Source organism: Gymnogyps californianus, chromosome 8 (genome assembly GCF_018139145.2).
Source record: "Gymnogyps californianus isolate 813 chromosome 8, ASM1813914v2, whole genome shotgun sequence".
NCBI classification, from domain to species: Eukaryota; Metazoa; Chordata; class Aves; order Accipitriformes; family Cathartidae; genus Gymnogyps; species Gymnogyps californianus.
In genome coordinates, this window is record NC_059478.1 from 23,234,161 (window position 1) to 23,253,581 (window position 19,421).

A 19,421-nucleotide genomic window follows, 5' to 3' on the forward strand; every position below is an offset into this window, starting at 1 on the left:
ACCTGTGTTAAAACACACTATAGACTTCTATTACCTCTTTTTAGGATCTTGGGGTGGTTAAGAATATGTGGCTTGACAAAAGTTAATCACCTGAAATTCTTTAGATAAGAAATTATGTGTGGATCACAGAAAGGCAGAGGAAACATTTGTTAGTCTAGTTTTATCCAGTTTATGAAGCAACAGATTATAACTCAATGTGTCTGGCAGACTCTGGGAACACCAGCAGACCTGTTTATGATCAGGTCCAACAGAAATCACTGTGCATTCAGAGACTTAAGGTATTTTTTAAACTGCAGGAATAAGTCTGTACAACTAGTTTGGGTCAAAATTTTTCACATTTCTTTGAAAAGAAATGAACAGATTACAGAAAGTATTTTGCATTTCTAAACCATAAGATGCTTTGCTGCTTTATTCTACAGGGATATGTCTCTGTAAAGGCCAGCACACTGAAGTAAAATATTTTTTCTTTTCAATGCAAGTCAGTTGCTTCCTTCTTCAGATAATTATAAATCTGATTGTGTCTAACATTGATGTAGCTTTTCATTGCATCAAAGATCATTTTTGCCTTCAATTTATTTTTTCCCTTTATCTCCATATTGTATTGTTTATTTTTGTGCAATCTTCTTTTTAAGCCATCTTTGATAGTATATCACCTGCTGCATTAGGTTCTGTAAGTATCATGAAGTGGAGGTCACAGCATTTGTGGACCAAAGAATCTTGGCTGCTTGGCTGTACTTGTGAAATGCCTGCATATTTCCACTGTAGACATAGCTCCCTCCTCTCCTCGTCTTTGAATATGCACTAATCACTTACCCATTCAAAGAAATGACTTTCAGACTCCACAGCAATGAACTGCAAAAGATGCACATTAGCATTCTGCTAGACAGTCCTGCAAGGTCTCCCAAGGTAAGCTGCCAGCTGTCCAGTTTACCAAAGCTCAGTACTATGGTAGTGGATGAAGTTGTTTGCATTATTAGGTGTATCAGGTTTTTGGAGGGGACATCCACACTCACCTGAGGAAAGGTTGCAGCTGCAAAGCATACACTGAATGCTTTCTTAAGTAGCTGAAAGACTTGTTTTGACCCTTTAACTGACAAAACTGATGCCATGAAGGAGACGTTGTGAGGAAGTTCCCTGGAATGATTATGTTCTCAAGTGTTTGCTTCTCTTCTTTGTGACTATCCATGTAGTAAGCATGCTTATAGGCAAATCTTGCATTCCCTTAAAAAGATAAGAAAAGGATTGATTAGCATACCTTTTGGGGAACAGCAGAGTTAACTGTGATCTCATCTTTTCAAGCACTGGCATTTTCCATGTACATTAGAGCTTCTGTTGTTTAAACATACCCTATTCTTAAATATGTGTGAAGTTAGGATTTAGCAGATAGATCAAGTACCTGGCGTTAATCCACGGTCTAATTCTTAATCTTCTGTAGTATAGATATGGTAGATAAATTTCTCAATGGCCAATTTTAAAAACTATTCACTCAAACCCGACATAGCCCATTTCAGCCTCTCTTTAATAGGAAACCTAATAGCTTTTTCTGATGTGGTACGTAAAGCTCTGGTATTTTGTTTTCTTTTTATTGCCAGATGCAAGTGTGTTCATGTATTTACAGTCAATAAGGCTATGAGTGCTATACACAGGTTTAGATTAATAACTTCAACCTTTCAGTCTGGGGTGTCTGATTTAGGCTGTGTTATTTGCATCCTTTGGTCACATACTGACTGTCCGATCAGTTGCAGTATTTCTGCTTTCAAGCCACTTCTAGAAGTGGCACAATCAATTCCAGTATTTTCATTCATACTATTCAGAAGTTATGTGTCAAACAAACCAGGCTGCACTTTAGGAGCATTGCGAGTTGTGTACATCTACAGCAAGTGAAGAAGGTAATCTCCAAACCCCTATTTCCATAATGCATTTTTGTCTCCGATAGCCTCTTTTTTACCCTGTTCACACTCTGACTTTGATTTTGTGTAGTTTCCAAGAGAGGTTATGTATTAGGACTTAATCATCAGGGAACAATAGTTTCAAAGAGGTGCAGGATTACCTGTGCATGGGTCATAGGCATGAAAGAATGTGTGAGCTGTCCAAACCATCAAATCTAGAGACTGTATAGGAAGGACGAAATATTGGCCTTAGTCCTGTTGCCTCATATAATTAGTGAATGCTTATATTTGCCTAGAGAGCCAGGTTTTATGGCTTGTCCTGTTATATAGACTTTTCTCTCTCTTGAAGTGTTGTAACAGCCCATTTCTGCCATGAACAAACCAGTTAGTGATCAGACATTGCTCTTTTTTCCTATATTGTTGTAATACTTGGATGAGATAAAATATATCTCTGCCCTAAAGCCACTGCAGCTATTCTGTGTAGCAGACCGTAGGCTGGATTAGCACTTGTGGCAAAATGTACCACCTCGTGATGCTAGGGATTTATTTTTCTTTAGCATACATTGACTCTCTCAGGATTTTTCCCATAAGAGCGAGCATGCAAATATAAATAACAAATAAGATTTTTCACTAAGTATCTTGACATATTTTACTGGATTTAGATTCCCTTTCCACAGTTTCTGTTTCATGCTTACTTTCCTTCATCTAAGAGCAGTCACAGTGGCAGTATAAAAATAACTTTTAAATGGAATTTTTCAAGAACCTCCTCTTCTGCTATCTCTTACTGCTTCCCACTTCTCTTCTGATTTTATGTTTCTTTCTAGTCTTCTCCCTGAAAATCAAGATCTCCTTATGCTTTGCATTACCAGCTGTCAGGCGTGATGCCGTATACGCTGATATGCCACTGTGTTAGCTTTTTTTGGCACTGTTGGCAGCACGCTGCTGTCATGCTCAATTGAGACAGAAAGGACCATTTCTTACTGGAAAATTAATTCATGAAAAATTACTTTTGTTTTTGTAATAGAATTGTTTTGAAAGAAATTAAACATACAAAGAAATTTGTATTATAACAAATTAGCCCTTAATTTTATAAAGATTTAAATGTCAAATATAAATTAACTAAACAGTGAGGCCAACTAATTTTGTGAAATTACAGCCTCAAATTACCACACGTGATTTGAGCACAAATTCCATCAACTGAGGGGGTTTTTTTTGTTTGGGTGGTTTTTTTTTTTCCCTGACATAGCTGGTTTTGAGCAAAAGCGAATGCCACCCCAGGCATCTGGAAATTATCTCTGGAAGGAGAGTAGTAACCAATTTACTTGCGTCCTTCTGTGAAAGGGAGAGGCAAGGTCAGAATGATTGTAATGGAGATGATCTTTCTCCTGACCTGTTCTCTCCTCCTGACCACCCTGCAAAAGAGGAGGAAGTAGAGCATCCTCTTCTGTGTTGACCTTTTTCTCCTCTCTAGTCCTGGCCTTCCTATCCCTTACACTTTTTAGAAGAGGATTGCCTTTTACAGGGAATTCTGCCAGTCTAGGAGGCCCAATGTTAGTGAGCTACTAATCTTAGGGCTAGTGTACAATGAAGTAGCAGTTTTGCAGCAATTTTCTTTCTCCTCGGTACTAACTGCCCTGATTGTGGCTTTTCTTTGATCCACTGGCAAAACTGACCAAGCTAACTAATGTAATTTTCTTAAAGACAGAATATGAGGCTGCTTCTGTGCTTGTAAATTAGACAGACTGATGTACTGTCTTGCAGTCGTGTGTGATGTTTAATTGTTAGCACGGTCCCTGATGCTATTTCGGCTCATGCCAGCTAGCGCCCTCCTGGACAATGTTTGCGTGTGGTTCAGGGCGTAACACGTGCCTAGAGTAGCCAGTTTTGGATGCAGCCCCCGCTTTGGGGGAGAGAATTCAGCCATGTAGTTGCGAGCTACATCATGTTGCTTGATCTCACTGGCAGCGAGCTGTCTCTGTTTTTATTTAAAAGACTATTTAAAATATAGCCTCTGTGCCCACTTGCAGGGGATGTGAGGCTCCAGTAGCTATTTCTGGCCTCTTCTCAGGACAGACATATCTTGACTTTACTCCTGTTCTTGGAGCTTTCAGGATGGATGCTCTTTCATGGAAGCCTTTTGTATGCAGCGTTTCATCCTCTGTGCTGCTTATAAGATAGCAATTTCTTGTTGCATCATCCAATTTTCACCTTTGTTAGAAGCAATGACTGCACAACAGGTTTTGTTGGTGAGATAAAAGAAGCAAGAAGAAATTTAGAGGAAGTTGCCTTATACCTGTTGTACAAATGTTTAGACCAGTAAACTGGTGCTTGCTCTGAGAAATGAAAACAAAATCTATGAAGCCTTCATAGTAATATAACTCTTTTCAAAGGAGTTTATGTTGCTTATATCTGTTAAAATGAGTACTGAAAGTGGTATGGCTAACTGCCATAGTTATACTGGTAGAACTTAGCATGCTGGACATTTTGAAGCACTTCGAACGATTTTCCAAACTGACTGTATATAAGTACCTGAAAACTGAGGCCTGGAAGGTACCTTTGTCATAAATTTCAGTAAATTCCAATTTCTGTTACAGGTATCATCACTTGATAGGAAAATTAGAAAGATAAATCAGCAAAAAATGTAGTTTTCTCACAAAATTTTTACTTTTTTTGCTTAAAATACAACGTAAGTTCTAGGGCTAATTCCCTTTTTTTAGCTGAAAAGAATGTCACTAGTATTAGATGCTTTTAATTTTACAATGTGTAAATAGCTATGAACAGTGAATATAATAACAGTTCGGATCTGACTCTTGGTCAGAACCATGAGTAGAAGTGGATGAGAATAACCCTAGACAAATATGTGTTGAAATATTCTGATAGTTGATCAAAGAAGAGAAAAGAGCTGGGAACAAAGCGTTCAGGAAAACCTTTGTGAAGCCATATATGTGCTTATGAATTTAGGCCAAAAAACCAAACCAAAACAAAACGCAGCCATGGTCGGTAAGAACTTTTTGATATTTTAGGTTGGCTCAATAATCTGCATATCCTTCTCACAGTTAAACTTTGTTAGATGGATCTGAGCATGTAGTACTGGGAGGAGGTGGTATGTTCTTTCACTTGACAAAATGCCATGCAGTGGCTTTAGATGATAGCACTGCAGTATCATAATAATGAAGACTACACTATTATTGTCAAATTTGCAAAGATCATTTACTGTGAGTTATTCTTGCACTTTATTAAGTAACCTCAAATGCCCAAAGTTTATTGATACACTGCTTTATCATACCTGCTAGCTCAAGTTAATGACTTGCTCTAGGTAGAGGATATAGTTGGGCAATATTTCATACAGCTTTTTTTTGTCAAGAGTTTTGAGCTTCCATGGTTTAATTTATGCAGTTTCATATAAAAGATTGAGATACATGCTCATCCAGTTGAGGAGGCTTATCTGCAGGAGAAAAGAATCAAAGCTCTCTTTTGTAGACTTGACAGCTAGTACATCACTGAGTACATATACAAGAAGTTCATGGCATTTAAGCAAAAATTTTGAGAGAACAGTTCTGAACTTTTCTTCCAAAATACTTGTGTGTGTGCATGTATACATATTATAGTGTGGGTATATATATGTAGATGTGTATGTATATATATTATAATGTGCACCTATCTAATCTATATCCTATAATTTATATATGTAAAATGTAGTTCAATTGACTTTATTTTTTTTCAGAAAGTAAATTAGAAAAAACTAAGAAATAGTCTTTCTTGATGTTGAAAGGCTCCTATGAGCTTAATTTCAATTTAAATCTAATTACTTTAAAATACATGTTTATACTATTCTCCCCTCTGTATTTTTTTAGTAAAGCTTCCTAAGGCTGAAAATTATCCTGATAATTTTTCTCTATCTTTTTTTAATCCTTTGGCATTTGAAGAAAGGTCTTTTTTTCTGCAGTTGACAAGGAGAGTGTTTGACTACGCAAGGGAATGCTGAATCTGTCTAGACAGAAAACATTGCCAAATGTAAAAAGTCCTTGATAGAACAGACAAGCCTTCCCCACCCACCCCCACCCCCCACCCCCCCCCCCCCCCGCTAATGTTCAGTTTATAGTAATTTTAGCTGTTACTTGCAGCTTCAAGTATTTAATTTTGAGATTTGAGATACTGGGGGGGGTGGGGGGGTAGTTCAGATTTGCAGTGTCCCTGTAAAGACTGTAGAGAGAAATGTTCAAGATACTGATGAATATTTTGTTCTGTGTACAGTGGTTTCATATCTAGAACTATGGCTAAGAAGTGGGTTTATGTAGCTGGTATCCATAAATCAAGGTGTTCTGTTAGCTAACAGGCTCCCAGTAGAACAGAAGTCATCTCAAATTCACACTGACTGTGGGTAGCTAAATAGTGGTACGTTTGCCATTCAGGACTCCACAAATGACAGAAAGTAGAAAGGAAAAGAGTGGAAAGGTTCCTTCTGCACACTGCAGTGGAGTTGCTGAGCCCACTCTAAGCTCTGATGATTGTGTTGGACTATAACAGCAGTATATTTCATGTTGTAAGTACAAATTCATCATTGCCATGATAGTTCAAAAACTCTAAAAACCATATAAGTAAATGAGCTCTTTCAGTAGACCAGCTTCAGTAGTTCAGAGCTTGCTTACTTAATTTTTCTTAAGCACGTTAAATGGTTCTAGACGGGCTGTCACTATGATCTTTGAAATATTGCCATGTTTCTGTTGTTCTCTGCTTTTAAATTTCTTATACAGTAAAACTTTCATACTTCCTCATACTCTGTTCATTACAAATTTCTGGGTATTCAGGCTCTTATTTGGAGCTTAAAAGCATTTCGAACCACAACAGAAATTCAGAAATGGAACAGGGAAGCGATGTGCATTTATTGTCCTCTCTCGTACCACAGCCTGTTGACTCCCAGTGCAGAGACTAAGCTTGTGGTTTCTGGCTCTTACCTGGCAGCTGGTCTGCAGGTAAATTAAGCCAGCAAGCATGTATCATTTTTGACTGGAATGGGTACAAGGTAGTAATTTGAACCTGGAAAATAATGTCATGGCAACAGTTTTTGTCTGAAAGTAATTCTACTTTAACTTTAAAGAAAGGCCTTGTTTTCGTAGAGATCTCTTTCCCCCCCTTCATTTCTTGTCATATTACTCAAATTCCTATATTCAGAACTCTTCAGAAAGATTGAGGAATGGCTGATGAAAACCTTGAATGATACTTTGAAAATGTAGCACATGCTGTGCAGTTCCAGTAGATGAAAGCAGTATGGTTGAAGGGTTTAAAACATGCTTTCATATTAATTTACTATCATTTAAATATTCTTTTAAGAGACTGGTTATGGATTCTGAATTTTCAGTTGCAACTACAGTTTATTCGAAGTTCAAAGGGATATGATGCATTTTCTTTGTGAAGTATTCTACTCTTTTTGTTCATGCTAGTTCTTTGGCTTTTTTGAAACCAGTAGTACACACTACTGTGCTGGCAAATGCACAAATGTTTGTGGTATTGAACTTCTACCACAGCTGAACATTGATGTGCACTTGCAGCAAAAATTGCAAACAGTGAATAATCCCTCTTGCCTTTTGAGATGGTCATATTTGAATTATGTTGGCAGGATTGAGTGAAGAAGCTTGTATTGTTAACAGTGCTGAATCCTCTCTGTAAATGTGTAAGACTTTTTTTCTGTGGGGATTTCAGTCCAGCTTTCACCAGCACTTTGTTCACCTAAAACTAAATTTAAACGTTTTCTTAGGTTTCTGCTGATAAATTTGTGTTTTATGTGCTTTGGTCAGGGAAGAAATCCACAATGTTACACACATTTCTGTTTACTATGAATTTATTCTTTCACTCAACTTTGTAAGAAATATATTCAATTAAGATCTTAAAATACACTTTTTCTTCATCTTAAGCAAAATAATCTCCCAGATAACACACTTCTAAAAGTAATGTGCCTGAAACTCTTAAATTTCAGTAATTTAACTTGGTAAACATTGTACTAACCTTGATAAATGTTAACTTCATTTCTTCCCAGGCTTCCAAAGGATGAGTTGGCAACAGAACCACTAAAATATGCTGAACAACTTCCTGTAGCTCAGATAATACACCAGGTATGTCTTTCTATTTTAAATATTTTCTTTCAGAATAAACAACATCTGTAATACTTAAATTGCTTTTCTAGGTCACACAGAATCAATCTCCTCATGCTGGAAGTATGTAAAAACAACATACTTGTGTTCAAATGACAACTGTTAAATTATAGAAGTCTTATTTTGAACATGACAATGAAAAGATGCTTGCTGTATGACACAGTTAACACTTCAGAGGTTGCTGTTAAAATTGTTGTGTGTCTACTGATATAAAAGAAAAAAAATCCATTAATTTCTTCGAATTTGCATCTTGACCTAAATCATATTCCCCTTCCTGAAAAAGCAGCCAAAGTACAGGATCATTATTGTGGAATAGTTGTCATGTAGGGAAAAAAATCTCCCCTCCTAATACAGTTCTGAATTAGCACTATTTCTATTTCTAACTATGGCAGTGTCGTCACACTTTCTGCTTTGCACAGGGTTTTTTGTTGGCTTTTTGTTTTGCACAATAAAAAAAAGAGATTGAAATTTTGCCTAGACTGTGCCTTCTAACTGTGTCTTTATTTACAATCAATACTCTTCCATTGATTTAGGTAAACAAATGAGGGACGATGTGGATATCTGAGCTGGGATTGACTAGAAGGCTACAGTTTTTATTATAGCATGTCTTCCCCCCCCGCCCCCATTTATGGCAAGGAGGAGGAAGAGATCTTTTTTGTGCAGAAGATTCTGTACTCCCTTGTTGCTCTTTTCTCAAAGTTCAAGGTCTGATTCTCAGTCCGTCCTGCTGGTAGATTAGATGCCGAGTCTGCATTCACATGTCTTCTCATTGTTCGCTATTGGCCACGGTGGGCTCTGCCTATTTTGTGGAAACGCTCATGGTCAAGTAACACACATAACTTGTGATACACTGTAAAACATGAGTATTGAGACTTAGCATCTCCCTTCTTGGTGATGCTTTAAAGAAAGCAAAGACCTACTCTGCAGTCATTTGGAATTTTCTCCAAAAAAAAATTTATTTTTTAACTTTGTAGATGTGAGTCCTGCTTCAGGGACTGGTAGCTATTGTTTTCCTAACTCAGGACTGAATAGGTCAGATTAGTGTTTTCCTAATGGTACCTTAGCAGTGTGGAATCTTTCAGGTAATCAGGTATACTCTGAAAAATTGACCTGAAAGTTGGGGAAGATGACAACAGTTCATCATGGGAGACAAAATGGTGCAGTCCATTCACTGCCTTGAGATAAGGAAAACTTCTAACCTGAAAACTGGGACTTGGTGTTGGTCAGGGTAGCAATAAGCCAGATAGACAATGTTAGATAAAGCTGTGGTTTCAGACTGAGCTGGTTTTGAATGCTTAAAGATCAACAGGAACAAATAAAAGTCCACTAAATGTCAAAGTTGCTTACAAAATCCTATTAGTATTAATTGTTATTGTAGATCTTTGCAAATACCTTTGTCAATCAGTGTTTTTAAGCAGTCGAGTTGCACGCTGCAGGCAGTGCTGGTTTTACCTTAAAGGAAACATAAGCTTTATTTTAAAACTTTAAAGTGTACAAGTCTTTTCTGCAAGATGTAAACACAAGAGATTTTAAAACTTTTGGCTGAAATGTGCACCTCCGGGAAGAATCTCTGATGTGTTCAGAACATGGAAGATTGGAAATCAGGACCACTTTGTATGTCAGGAACTCCCTGGTGTTGTCAGAGCTTCAAATGACCCAACAGCCTGCAAATGTCACATTTAAAATTCTGTCTTCATGCCTGACTCTCAGCATAAATGAATTAAACAGCAGAGCAGGCAGCCAGTCAATATGTTCTTAACAGTGAGAGTGAGCAATGAAACAGTTTGGGGGTTGTTTGGAATCAGTAAATAGAAAGTGCACGGAATGGCTCACCTAGAGGAAAATCTCAAATAGGAAACAGAATTAACCTTTAAGATGGTCGACCAGACGAAATGTCATAGTAATATTTTTACAACATTAGGTGGGTAATAACCACAGAGGGTTCATTTGGCTACTGTGTGTTATACTGCAATAGAATATTGCACTGTGGAACGGCAAAAATCTGTTTTTTATGTACTCTTATCTGTTTGCTATAACAAATTTACCAGTAGTATAGAGCTGTGGTCCGCCCAAGGCAGCGAAACAGACCCAACAGAACTGCAAATGTCTTTGATGTAGAGAAACAGAATAAAATGACCATTGTTTAGCTAGCGTGTCAGGGAGTCGGGCATCATGCCCTTGTTTTGTATCATGGTGATGCCCTTTTTGAGCCTCTAGGAGCTGTACCAGCTAAGCATACTCTGCACCAGGGTCCTGGTGCATTAGCACTGCAAAGATTATAATGTATTGTTTCTGAGGGACCTGTGACAATTGGGACATGTAGTGCAAAGCCATGTTAAGTTTACATGAACAAATATTTTTTACTTTAAGAAAAAAGAAAGAAATTATAACAAATAAAAAATAACATGGGTAAAAACAGTGAATAGTATTTGTGGCATTACGATGCTTTATCCAAATGGGTAATCACTGTGTTTTAGTGTGGGTCTTTGTTGTTTGTTCTGTATCATATATAAGATTTCTGTCATGTTAACCCATGTTTTGTTTACCTCTAGGCAGAAATAAAGGCATCTGTAACATATATTTATCGCATAAATATACATTAAAATTTCACAACAGTAGACAGGTATCCTAAATCAGTATGATGCCAAAGTACATTTTAATTATAGTTAGTAGCCAACATGGCCACTAATTCTATCCAAATTTCACTGTAAATTTATTCTCCCAAACACTACTAAAAGTCTGCATGTTTTCCTTGGGCATTTACACGTGATTTCTAACATTCTCTTCAGTACTTCATCTCTGGTATTTTAAAAAATATATACTAATGAACAGAAATTACCTTTTGATTTCTAATCTGATTATTCCACAAGAAAATTTCAGACTTGGTACATCCTAAACTATTTAACGAAAGGAGACCCAGAATCTGATTTTGGGATTGATTTTGAACTTTATGGCACTAGTAATTATTTATTATTATAGCAGTACAAAACCAAAAGAATAACAACCCTATAAAGTTCACAATTCCAATTCTCAGAAATGTGTTATATTTAGTGCATTAGACCATGGTTAATTAGAAAGACAAATGTGAAGAAACGAAAATAAATAGCAGAATGAAAAAAACCCTAACATTTAAGCCACTAGTTTTTAGACATGAACCAAAATCAGACATTTGTAAATAAAGTAGCTTTCTCCATTTTCAAAAACAAAAAGGAAAAACGTGCTTTTAACTGCAATAAAAAACCACTAGTGCTTGGTAAAGGAATGCAGTCATTAATATAAACTTCTAAAATGGTAAAAGTTAAGCTTTCAGAGGAATACCCACATAAGACAGCCTTTTTAATGAGGTTCTTTGTGTATAGCCAGGCATACAATGCTGCTACTTAGAATAAGTTTATGAATAGTAAGGCCAAAGAAAAAAAGGTGGGGGTGGGAAAGGATAGACTACTTTAATTCTGCACTTGTCTTTAGTTGAAACAGGTCTGGTAAAAGAACAGGGGAAACTGCATTTGAGAAGATTGTTTTCACTTATCATGAAGGATATTCATTGCTGGCCTTCCAATTCAGCAAGGTATTTTAATAAAAATACCTAACTTCAGTGCCAGTGCTCATGCTCTGAATGTCACTATGTGTTAACATATTTTGCCTAACTGGGATTTAGGATATTGAAGAGACTTCAATTGTTACAGGTGTCTTACTGATGGAAGAATGTTTTATTGATGAAAGGCACATTTCCGTGGATAAATGCCAGATCTCCTGATGTTGTTATAATTGAAAACAAAATGAAACAGCAAATTCAGACCATTATCAACTCGCATACTTATTTTAGTCCGTTGTAAAATATTAAGCAGATAAATTTAACAGCAGATATTAAGTGCTGTTAAAACAAGATGGTATTTCAGGAAACTAACTTCCAGCCCATAGTGGTGATTGCACAATTTACTTAAAATTTTACATGGCTCACAGTTGCACGTTTACTTAAAAATAAAGAGTTCCTATGTATTTTTTCATGTAGGAGAATGCATGGGGGAATGTTAGATATAATTTCTAATTAAATTAGATTGAGTTTCCTTTTGGAGGTATGTGTTAAGTTTGTTTGTTTTGTAGAGTTTTTAACCAGTGCATTTCTGTAGCCTCTCTGTAGAAGCCTCAGTGGAAAATGCCGTCTGTAATCTCAGGAGATTACTGAGAGATCATGCTGACCCTGTTGAGTAAATATGTGTCTCTGTTCCAGATTCCAGCTGAGCAACTTGTGTGAGCACCATTAGCTTTACTGAGTTTAGACTCAGAGGACATTAGGGAGTTTGCCACATCCAGTCTAGTTTGCGGGTATTGACTGCAGTCCACAATAAGGGAAATTAAATAAGAAATTTAAGAAAGAAGATGGGAGGGGGATCTCCAGAGTTGTAAATGCACAGGCTGATGGCCATCAAAGACGACTGTAGACTTGCAGTTCTGTATTAAGTCTTGCAAGAAGGTCTTTGTTTCCATTATTTCTGTGCCTCTGTAACGAGTTTGCCCCCCCCCAAATCCTTTTGCTTTGAAGATTAGTTTTTTTCATTCTCGGGACCTCATTCTCACATAGTAGAGGAGTGTTAGTTTACTGCATTTGTTGATGTTATTCCTGTTTCACGCTGATTTAATTGAGAGAGGTTTTCTTAGCAGCATTTGACAGAAATTGTTGAAACAGTATTAAGAAAATAGAACACAATATGTTGTATAGATTTTTTTTGAAGTATTCTTTGATTGTCTATAACACAACAATTTTAGCTCTCAGACTTAAATGTTTTCACAAACATTAAATTAAAGTGGTTTTATGTGGCTTACGATCTTTGTGAAATGCTCGATACGAAAATTAACCCATCACATGCTGATACAGTCTTGAAAGCATAACTTTAAAATTCAGGGATCGCACTGGTGCCTTGCCCATTGCCTCATAGCTGCCCTTTGGCAGTTGTTACGTTTCAAGAGGTCCTCTCACACTCCGTCTACATCTGTCCTGATGGTGGAGTCTTGGTTCCCATTTATGTTTTATAAAAACCATTAGTGGTGTTCAGAACTTTGGTCAAGTATGCAAGGTGTTTAAAGCACAGCAGTAGCCCAGATTTTTATTTTTTTGATGCACACAGTAATTTTGGTTTATGGGTAATAATTTATTAAAAAATCTAAAGTACTTTAAGTGATAATTGCATTTTACTGTGTCTTTACAGGCTGAGCGGTTCAAAAGCAACTTGTGATACTTAGATGCGTCAAATAAACACAGCTATTTATACATTCTCTGAAAATCCATTCCTGTAGCTGTGTTTGAAAATAACTTTAAAGTATAGCTTGCTTTTTAAAACTCTGGTCATGTATTCAGCTAGATGATGTCAGAGGTAAAATATGACCTTTCAGCAAAAGGTTCAAATTTTGCTGCACCTCTTAGCACAGACACAGGTCTTTTCAGGAATGCTTTTCTTTGTCAGAACTGAATTTTTTCAGGATGATTGAAAATTGTATTTTTCATATCAAAGATGAGAAAGTACTCTCACATTAGAATTCAGTTTTATTTTAACAAAATACTTTATATGGCTACCCAACAAAAAGCCTTGTGTCGTGTCACCTTGCACTAGGACACCTGCCTGGTCAGGATTTACTTTTGCAATTCTCAGCAATGTACTGAAGACAGTACTGTCCCCTTACCGCTGCCACTTCTTGTGGCCACTTTGGAGTATATGGAGAACAGCAGCCTGTTCATGTTTGTCTGTTCCAGACTAGAGGTGAGAAAAGCTGTTTCTGATGCATGTCATGGAAATCTGTTGACATCCTCTTCCTCACCAGCTGACCTAAAGTCCTTTTTGGGGCTCAGGCATTCTGACTATATTCATGTGCAGAACTAAACCCAGGTGTGCTGTACACCTTTTGCTGAACCAGCCTTTCTTCATCTAGGGCACTTGGGATGTATAGGAGTTAGATATTAATGTGTTTTACTAAGATTTTTTTTTTTGCAATTCCTTTTCTTTTCTGTATTAAACATATGTTTGTGAGTTGTGTAATCTAGAGGTGGTTTGCCTGTATTTTATAACTCTAATGGAAGTGGTCTCAAGTGGAATCATGACTGGATGTTATCCAGTAAATAAGAACTTGCTTCTTTCCCTAAATTATATACAGTATGTGGATTTAATTTCTCTCACTGTTGCATAAGTTAGAGATTATTTAAACTTTTTTGGCTTCCTTTAAATTGAATGCTACCTAGTAGAAAACTCAGTACTCAAAAGGAGCAAAACAAACTTTCTGTGAAAAGCTATTAGTGCATGGTTTTGCCAACCACCAAACCAAATATGTCATAGAGCAGCAAAGATATTCCTGCCAACACTGTGTGGTACTTGGTGCATATAGGTGCTTTGAAGTTCACTCTCTAGTATTTCTTCTAATATTAAGGTTGATTAAAAAAAATGTGAGTAGCAGAGTCTTGCTCTGTGTGTGAGTCATGTAATGTGTGCAACGTGTACCTTTAAATCTACAGCATAAGTGGTTAATTATTTTGATAGTACTGTTTCTATAAATAGTAAATTAAGAGTGGAATAGTCCCTTGTTTCTTTGACTCACTCCAAGAAATCACCAAACACATTCTTGACTTGGTTGTAGGTGGTACAGATCTTTTACTGGCAAAACATTAAACCAGAAACATTTTCAGGCATTTTTTCATTTAGCGAACTACTGCGGAATCAGTGATTGTATTCAGGATCTTCATATGTAAGCTGGTAGTCCACACAAACAATAAGGTTGTCTCTCTTTTTCTCTTATTCAGAAATTAAGTAGCACATTAGCCTAATGAAATCTCATAAGCAAACATTCCTGAAATAGAGCATATTTCTGAGTGTAGCATAAAGTACTTTTGTAAAAGATTTAAACTGTAATTTTTTTGATTTGCTGTTGTTTTTCTCATTAGTTCTTTCCAATCACAGAATACAGTGATGTGGATTTAGCATAAATTACTGATGATCTGTTTTTACAGACAAGGCACAGCTGCTTTTGTTTTATGTTTTCCATCTAAGCATGAGGGAAACCCTCCGGAAGCAGAGACCTAGTAAAGCAGTCTCGTCTCTTCCATCTTCCCATTAAAGGACTGTTGTGGGTGATCGCTCTCTGCCTATCCAGGATCATTATTTTACTGTTTCTCAACTACAGGGAAAGTTCTGCTTCTTTATCTCTTTGTTAAGTTGAAATATTAGATGGAAGCTCTTCTCTTGGTCTTGAAGACACAATAAAGATAAGTACCTTAGAATTATTTTTCTTTCAAATGCTGCCTCCCAAATCTTAAAAATTTAGCAGTAATTATGAGGAACTTCATTTCTGTAAGGATAGACTACCGAAATATTCATGCTTGGGGAACTCTTCTTTTGTCTGCACACAACAGTGCTCAGCGGAGCCAGAGAAGAAGCATGAGCGTGTTTTGTTGCTGACCAAGCATTACAGGGGAACTGAATGTAGTATTAAATTCTTCCATTTATAGCTGAATACAATGGATTGAATAACTAAATGCATTGAAAGGTATCTTGCATGAGGAACCTGAACAGTCAGTTGTGGGGTTCTTGGTTTTAACCATTTCCTGCTAGAAATACCACACTGAACATTTTCTGTAAGCCAAGAACAGGAAACTTTGCTGTGGCCTGTTCCAGCTGCCCAGAGACATTGGAGATGGAGGATGGTAGCTTTTTCTTGCCAGAAATATTGCGTGCATGGTCCATCCTTTCTTCCCTGTTTATGCATTAAAACATGCAACTTTACCTCCTTCCTTGCATTTTTTTTAAAAATGAAACCAAAGTATATTTTAAAAACAATAAAAGAATTATCTCTTGTTTCCTATTACACAGCTCTGTTAGGAACAGTTAGTTGAGCAGTTACCAGAATGTTCTGTTTGACGTGCATGTACATTATTAGCTTGTCTGGGCATCGGTAGGGTCCAGTCTCTGCTGTCATGTCTTGGAATGTGAATTTGTCAATTCTTCACAGAAGTGGTGGTGCTGGTAACCCCTAGACCATGCTCTCCCTCAAAAATAGTCACCTCTTCAGGGAGATGCAATAGCAGAAATGGATGCAACTGATGCAGTGTTTTCAAAATGACCATTTTAGGCTGTACAGATCCTGCAGTTTGGACAAAGAAGTATAGCACTGAACTGTTCAGTTTACTGAGGTCATGTCTCTTTTCCCTTTCCCTGACCTAGGAAAAACCTTACATTTAAAGATTGGCATTGTATCTTCATTATTCTTTGGCACAGGATGGGAGATCAGTTTGACAGGCAGCTTGGAGTAATTTAACTAGGGGCTGCCCCTCGAGTGGCCACACTCCACTCCCCCCCATTCCTGTTAAGAGTCCTGTGCTCATTAAGCACAGCAGTGAGCTGAAAACTACTGCTTAAAAAAAAAAAAAAAAAGGCATTTTTCAGCCTGGCTGAGTATGTGACTGCAGAATTTCTAAAGCCAACTAGAATAGGTAGTATCAGCCAAAATCGATAAAATGTATGTATATTTGATACAGTGTATGTATATTCCCTGAAAATTTTTGTTTATATTTCTTATGAGCAGGTGAGAGAGAGTGAAGATAATTGTTACTCTGGAAAGTTGAAATGGAAATAAATTTAAGGCTTTTGTACATAACATGGGAGTCCTCAGTTTGCCCTTGAGAATACTGGTAATATGAGGCATTATATGTGAATGTAGCATCATCCGTTTCATGGATTACGAGACATCAGTTTCATACCTACCAGCATATAGAATTGTCAGATGCACTATTAAAAAATATATAAAAAGATAACCCTGGCTCTATAGTAGCTATAATTGTTAGAGGTGCCACGTTGGATTTGCAGCTTCTTTAAGAGGTAATTCCTGTAATCGTTTCTTTTTAATAAGCGCTACCTAGGATGTAAAATGAAGGAAGAGGTTCAGGAAGTGACAGTAACGTGTCAGGCTTTATAGAGTGCTGTAGATCTTTGTGGTTTACTCATCTGAACTTCAAGTAACTGCATTTGAAGGGTTGGTAGTAGCTGTATGACCATGAACTCTAAAAATTATTATATTTCTTATATTCAAAAAAATGATTTGTGCTTGTGGTGGGTTGACCCTGGCTGGACACCAGGTGCCCACCAAAGCTGCTCTGTCACTCCCCTCCTCAGCTGGACAGGGGAGAGAAAATATAACAAAAGGCTCATGGGTCAAGATAAGGACAGGGAGATCACTCAGCAATTACCGTCATGGGCAAAACAGACTTGACTTGGGGAAAAAAAAAATTAGTTTAATTTGTTACCAGTCAAATCAGAGTAGGATAATGAGAAATAAAACCAAATCTTAAAAACACCTTCCCCCCACCCCTCCCTTCTTCACGGGTGTCATGGTTTAACCCCAGCCAGCAACTAAGCACCACACAGCCGCTTCCCCCTCGCCCTCCCAGTGAGGTGGGGAGGAGGAAAAAAAGAAGTAAAACTCGTGGGTTGAGAGAAGAACAGTTTAATAACTAAAGCAAAATAAAATACACTACTAACTAATAATAATAATAATATAATAATAATAATTGTAATGAAAAGGAATATAGCAAAAAAAAGAAATAACATCCAAGAAAAGACAAGTGATGCACAATGCAGTTGCTCACCACCCGCTGACTGATGCCGGAGCAGCGATCTGCCCCTCCCGGCCAACTCCCCCCTGCTTATATACTGGGCATGATGTTCTGTGGTACGGAATATCCCTTTGGCTAGTTCGGGTCAGCTGTCCTGGCTGTACTGCCTCCCAGCTTCTTGCACACCTGCTTGCTGGCAGAGCATGGGAAACTGTGAAAAAGCCTTGACTTAGGATAAGTGCTACTTAGCAAAAACTAAAACACCAGCGTGTTATCAACGTTATTCTCTCACTAGATCCAAAACACAGCACTGTACCAGCTGCTAAGAAGAGAGTTAACTCTGCCTCAGCCAAAACCAGGACACAGGGCTTAACTTCACTCCTAATTTTCTCTACCTCCTCCCCCCAAGCGGCACAGGGGGATGGGGAATGGGGGTTGCAGTCAGTTCCTCACACATTATTTCTGCTGCTCCTTCCTCCTCAGAGGGAGGACTCCTCACACTCTTCCCCTGCTCCAGCATGGGGTCCGTCCCACGGGAGACACAGGAAACAGTCCTCCACAAACTTCTCCAGCGTGAGTCCTTCCCATGGGCTACAGTTCTTCACAAACTGCTCCAGCGTGGGTCCCCCACGGGGTCACAAGTCCTGCCAGCAAACCTGCTCCAGCGTGGGCTCCTCTCTCCACAGGTCCTGCCAGGAGCCTGCTCCAGCGCGGGCTTCCCAGGGGGTCACAGCCTCCCTCGGGCATCCACCTGCTCTGGCATGGGGTCCTCCAGGGGCTGCAGGTGGATAGCTGCTCCACCATTAACCTCCGTGCCTGCCTCACCATGGTCTTCACCACAGGCTGCAGGGGAATCTCTGCTCTGGCTCCTGGAGCACCTCCTCCCGCTCCTTCTTCGCTGACCTTGGTGTCTGCAGAGTTCTTTTTCTCACGTATTCTCACCTCTTTCTCTGGCTGCAACTGCTGCTGTGCAGTAACTTTTCCCCCTTCTTAAATCTGTTATCACAGAGGCGCTACCACCGTCGCTGATGGGCTCGGCCTTGGCCAGCGGTGGGTCCGTCTTGGAGCCGGCTGGCATTAACTTTATCGGACATAGGGGAAGCTTCTAGCAGCTTCTCACAGAAGCCACCCCTGTAGCCCCCTTGCTACCAAAACCTTGCCACGCAAACCCAATACAAGTGCTTTTTTGCAGCTGAATCAGCCATGTGTTTGAAGATCCTGTATGCACAAACCTTTCAATATGCAGTATTGATCTTTCTGTGTCTTTGTTTTGGCTTTGGACTGATTGTGCCATGATCCCCTTTTGTGGTGCTTTACAACCTGCTCACAACTGTGATTTTGAGACTGTGGTTACTGTTTCTGTTGTGCTGTAGCTATGCTCAGAGCTTTACAGAAAGAGACAGGTTCAAAAATGCTTACAGCTTAAAGGAAACTTCACATAGCATGTTGGCAAAAAGCAAAACAAGGTTAACAGTGAGAGATTCTGATTTGTAGACTAAGGCCATAAAGGACCATTATGTTAATGTTTTCTGACTTTCTGCACAAAGTATATAGATACTTTTATTTATATTCTCCCTTGTTTGTGGCTATATTGAAATCAGGAAGGATAACTAGAAAAAAGGAGTGAGTAGAGGCTGGTAGATGTTTAATAAAAATATTGTAATTATGGGGGGAATATAAATGAGGAGGACAATTACAGCATGTTAGTACATGTACGTGATTACAGAAAGTATGCACGATACTACAGCTGTTATTGAAGAAGCAATATGTACGTGTCCCATGGGTCTCAAT

General features: G+C 38.2%; 1 protein-coding gene across 2 annotated transcripts in view; it reads left to right on the forward strand.

The window, feature by feature from the left end:
• Positions 1–19,421, forward strand: part of PIGK (phosphatidylinositol glycan anchor biosynthesis class K) — a 73,235-nt gene that overhangs the window by 39,250 nt on the left and 14,564 nt on the right. For both annotated transcript variants that reach the window (XR_007766851.1, XM_050900898.1), the window contains exon 10: positions 7,924–7,999. Coding sequence is in view for 1 of the 2 variants with exons in the window: in XM_050900898.1 (XP_050756855.1) it covers positions 7,924–7,999 (76 nt within the window). In the remaining variant the exon portion in view is untranslated. The remainder of the gene's footprint in view (positions 1–7,923; positions 8,000–19,421) is intronic.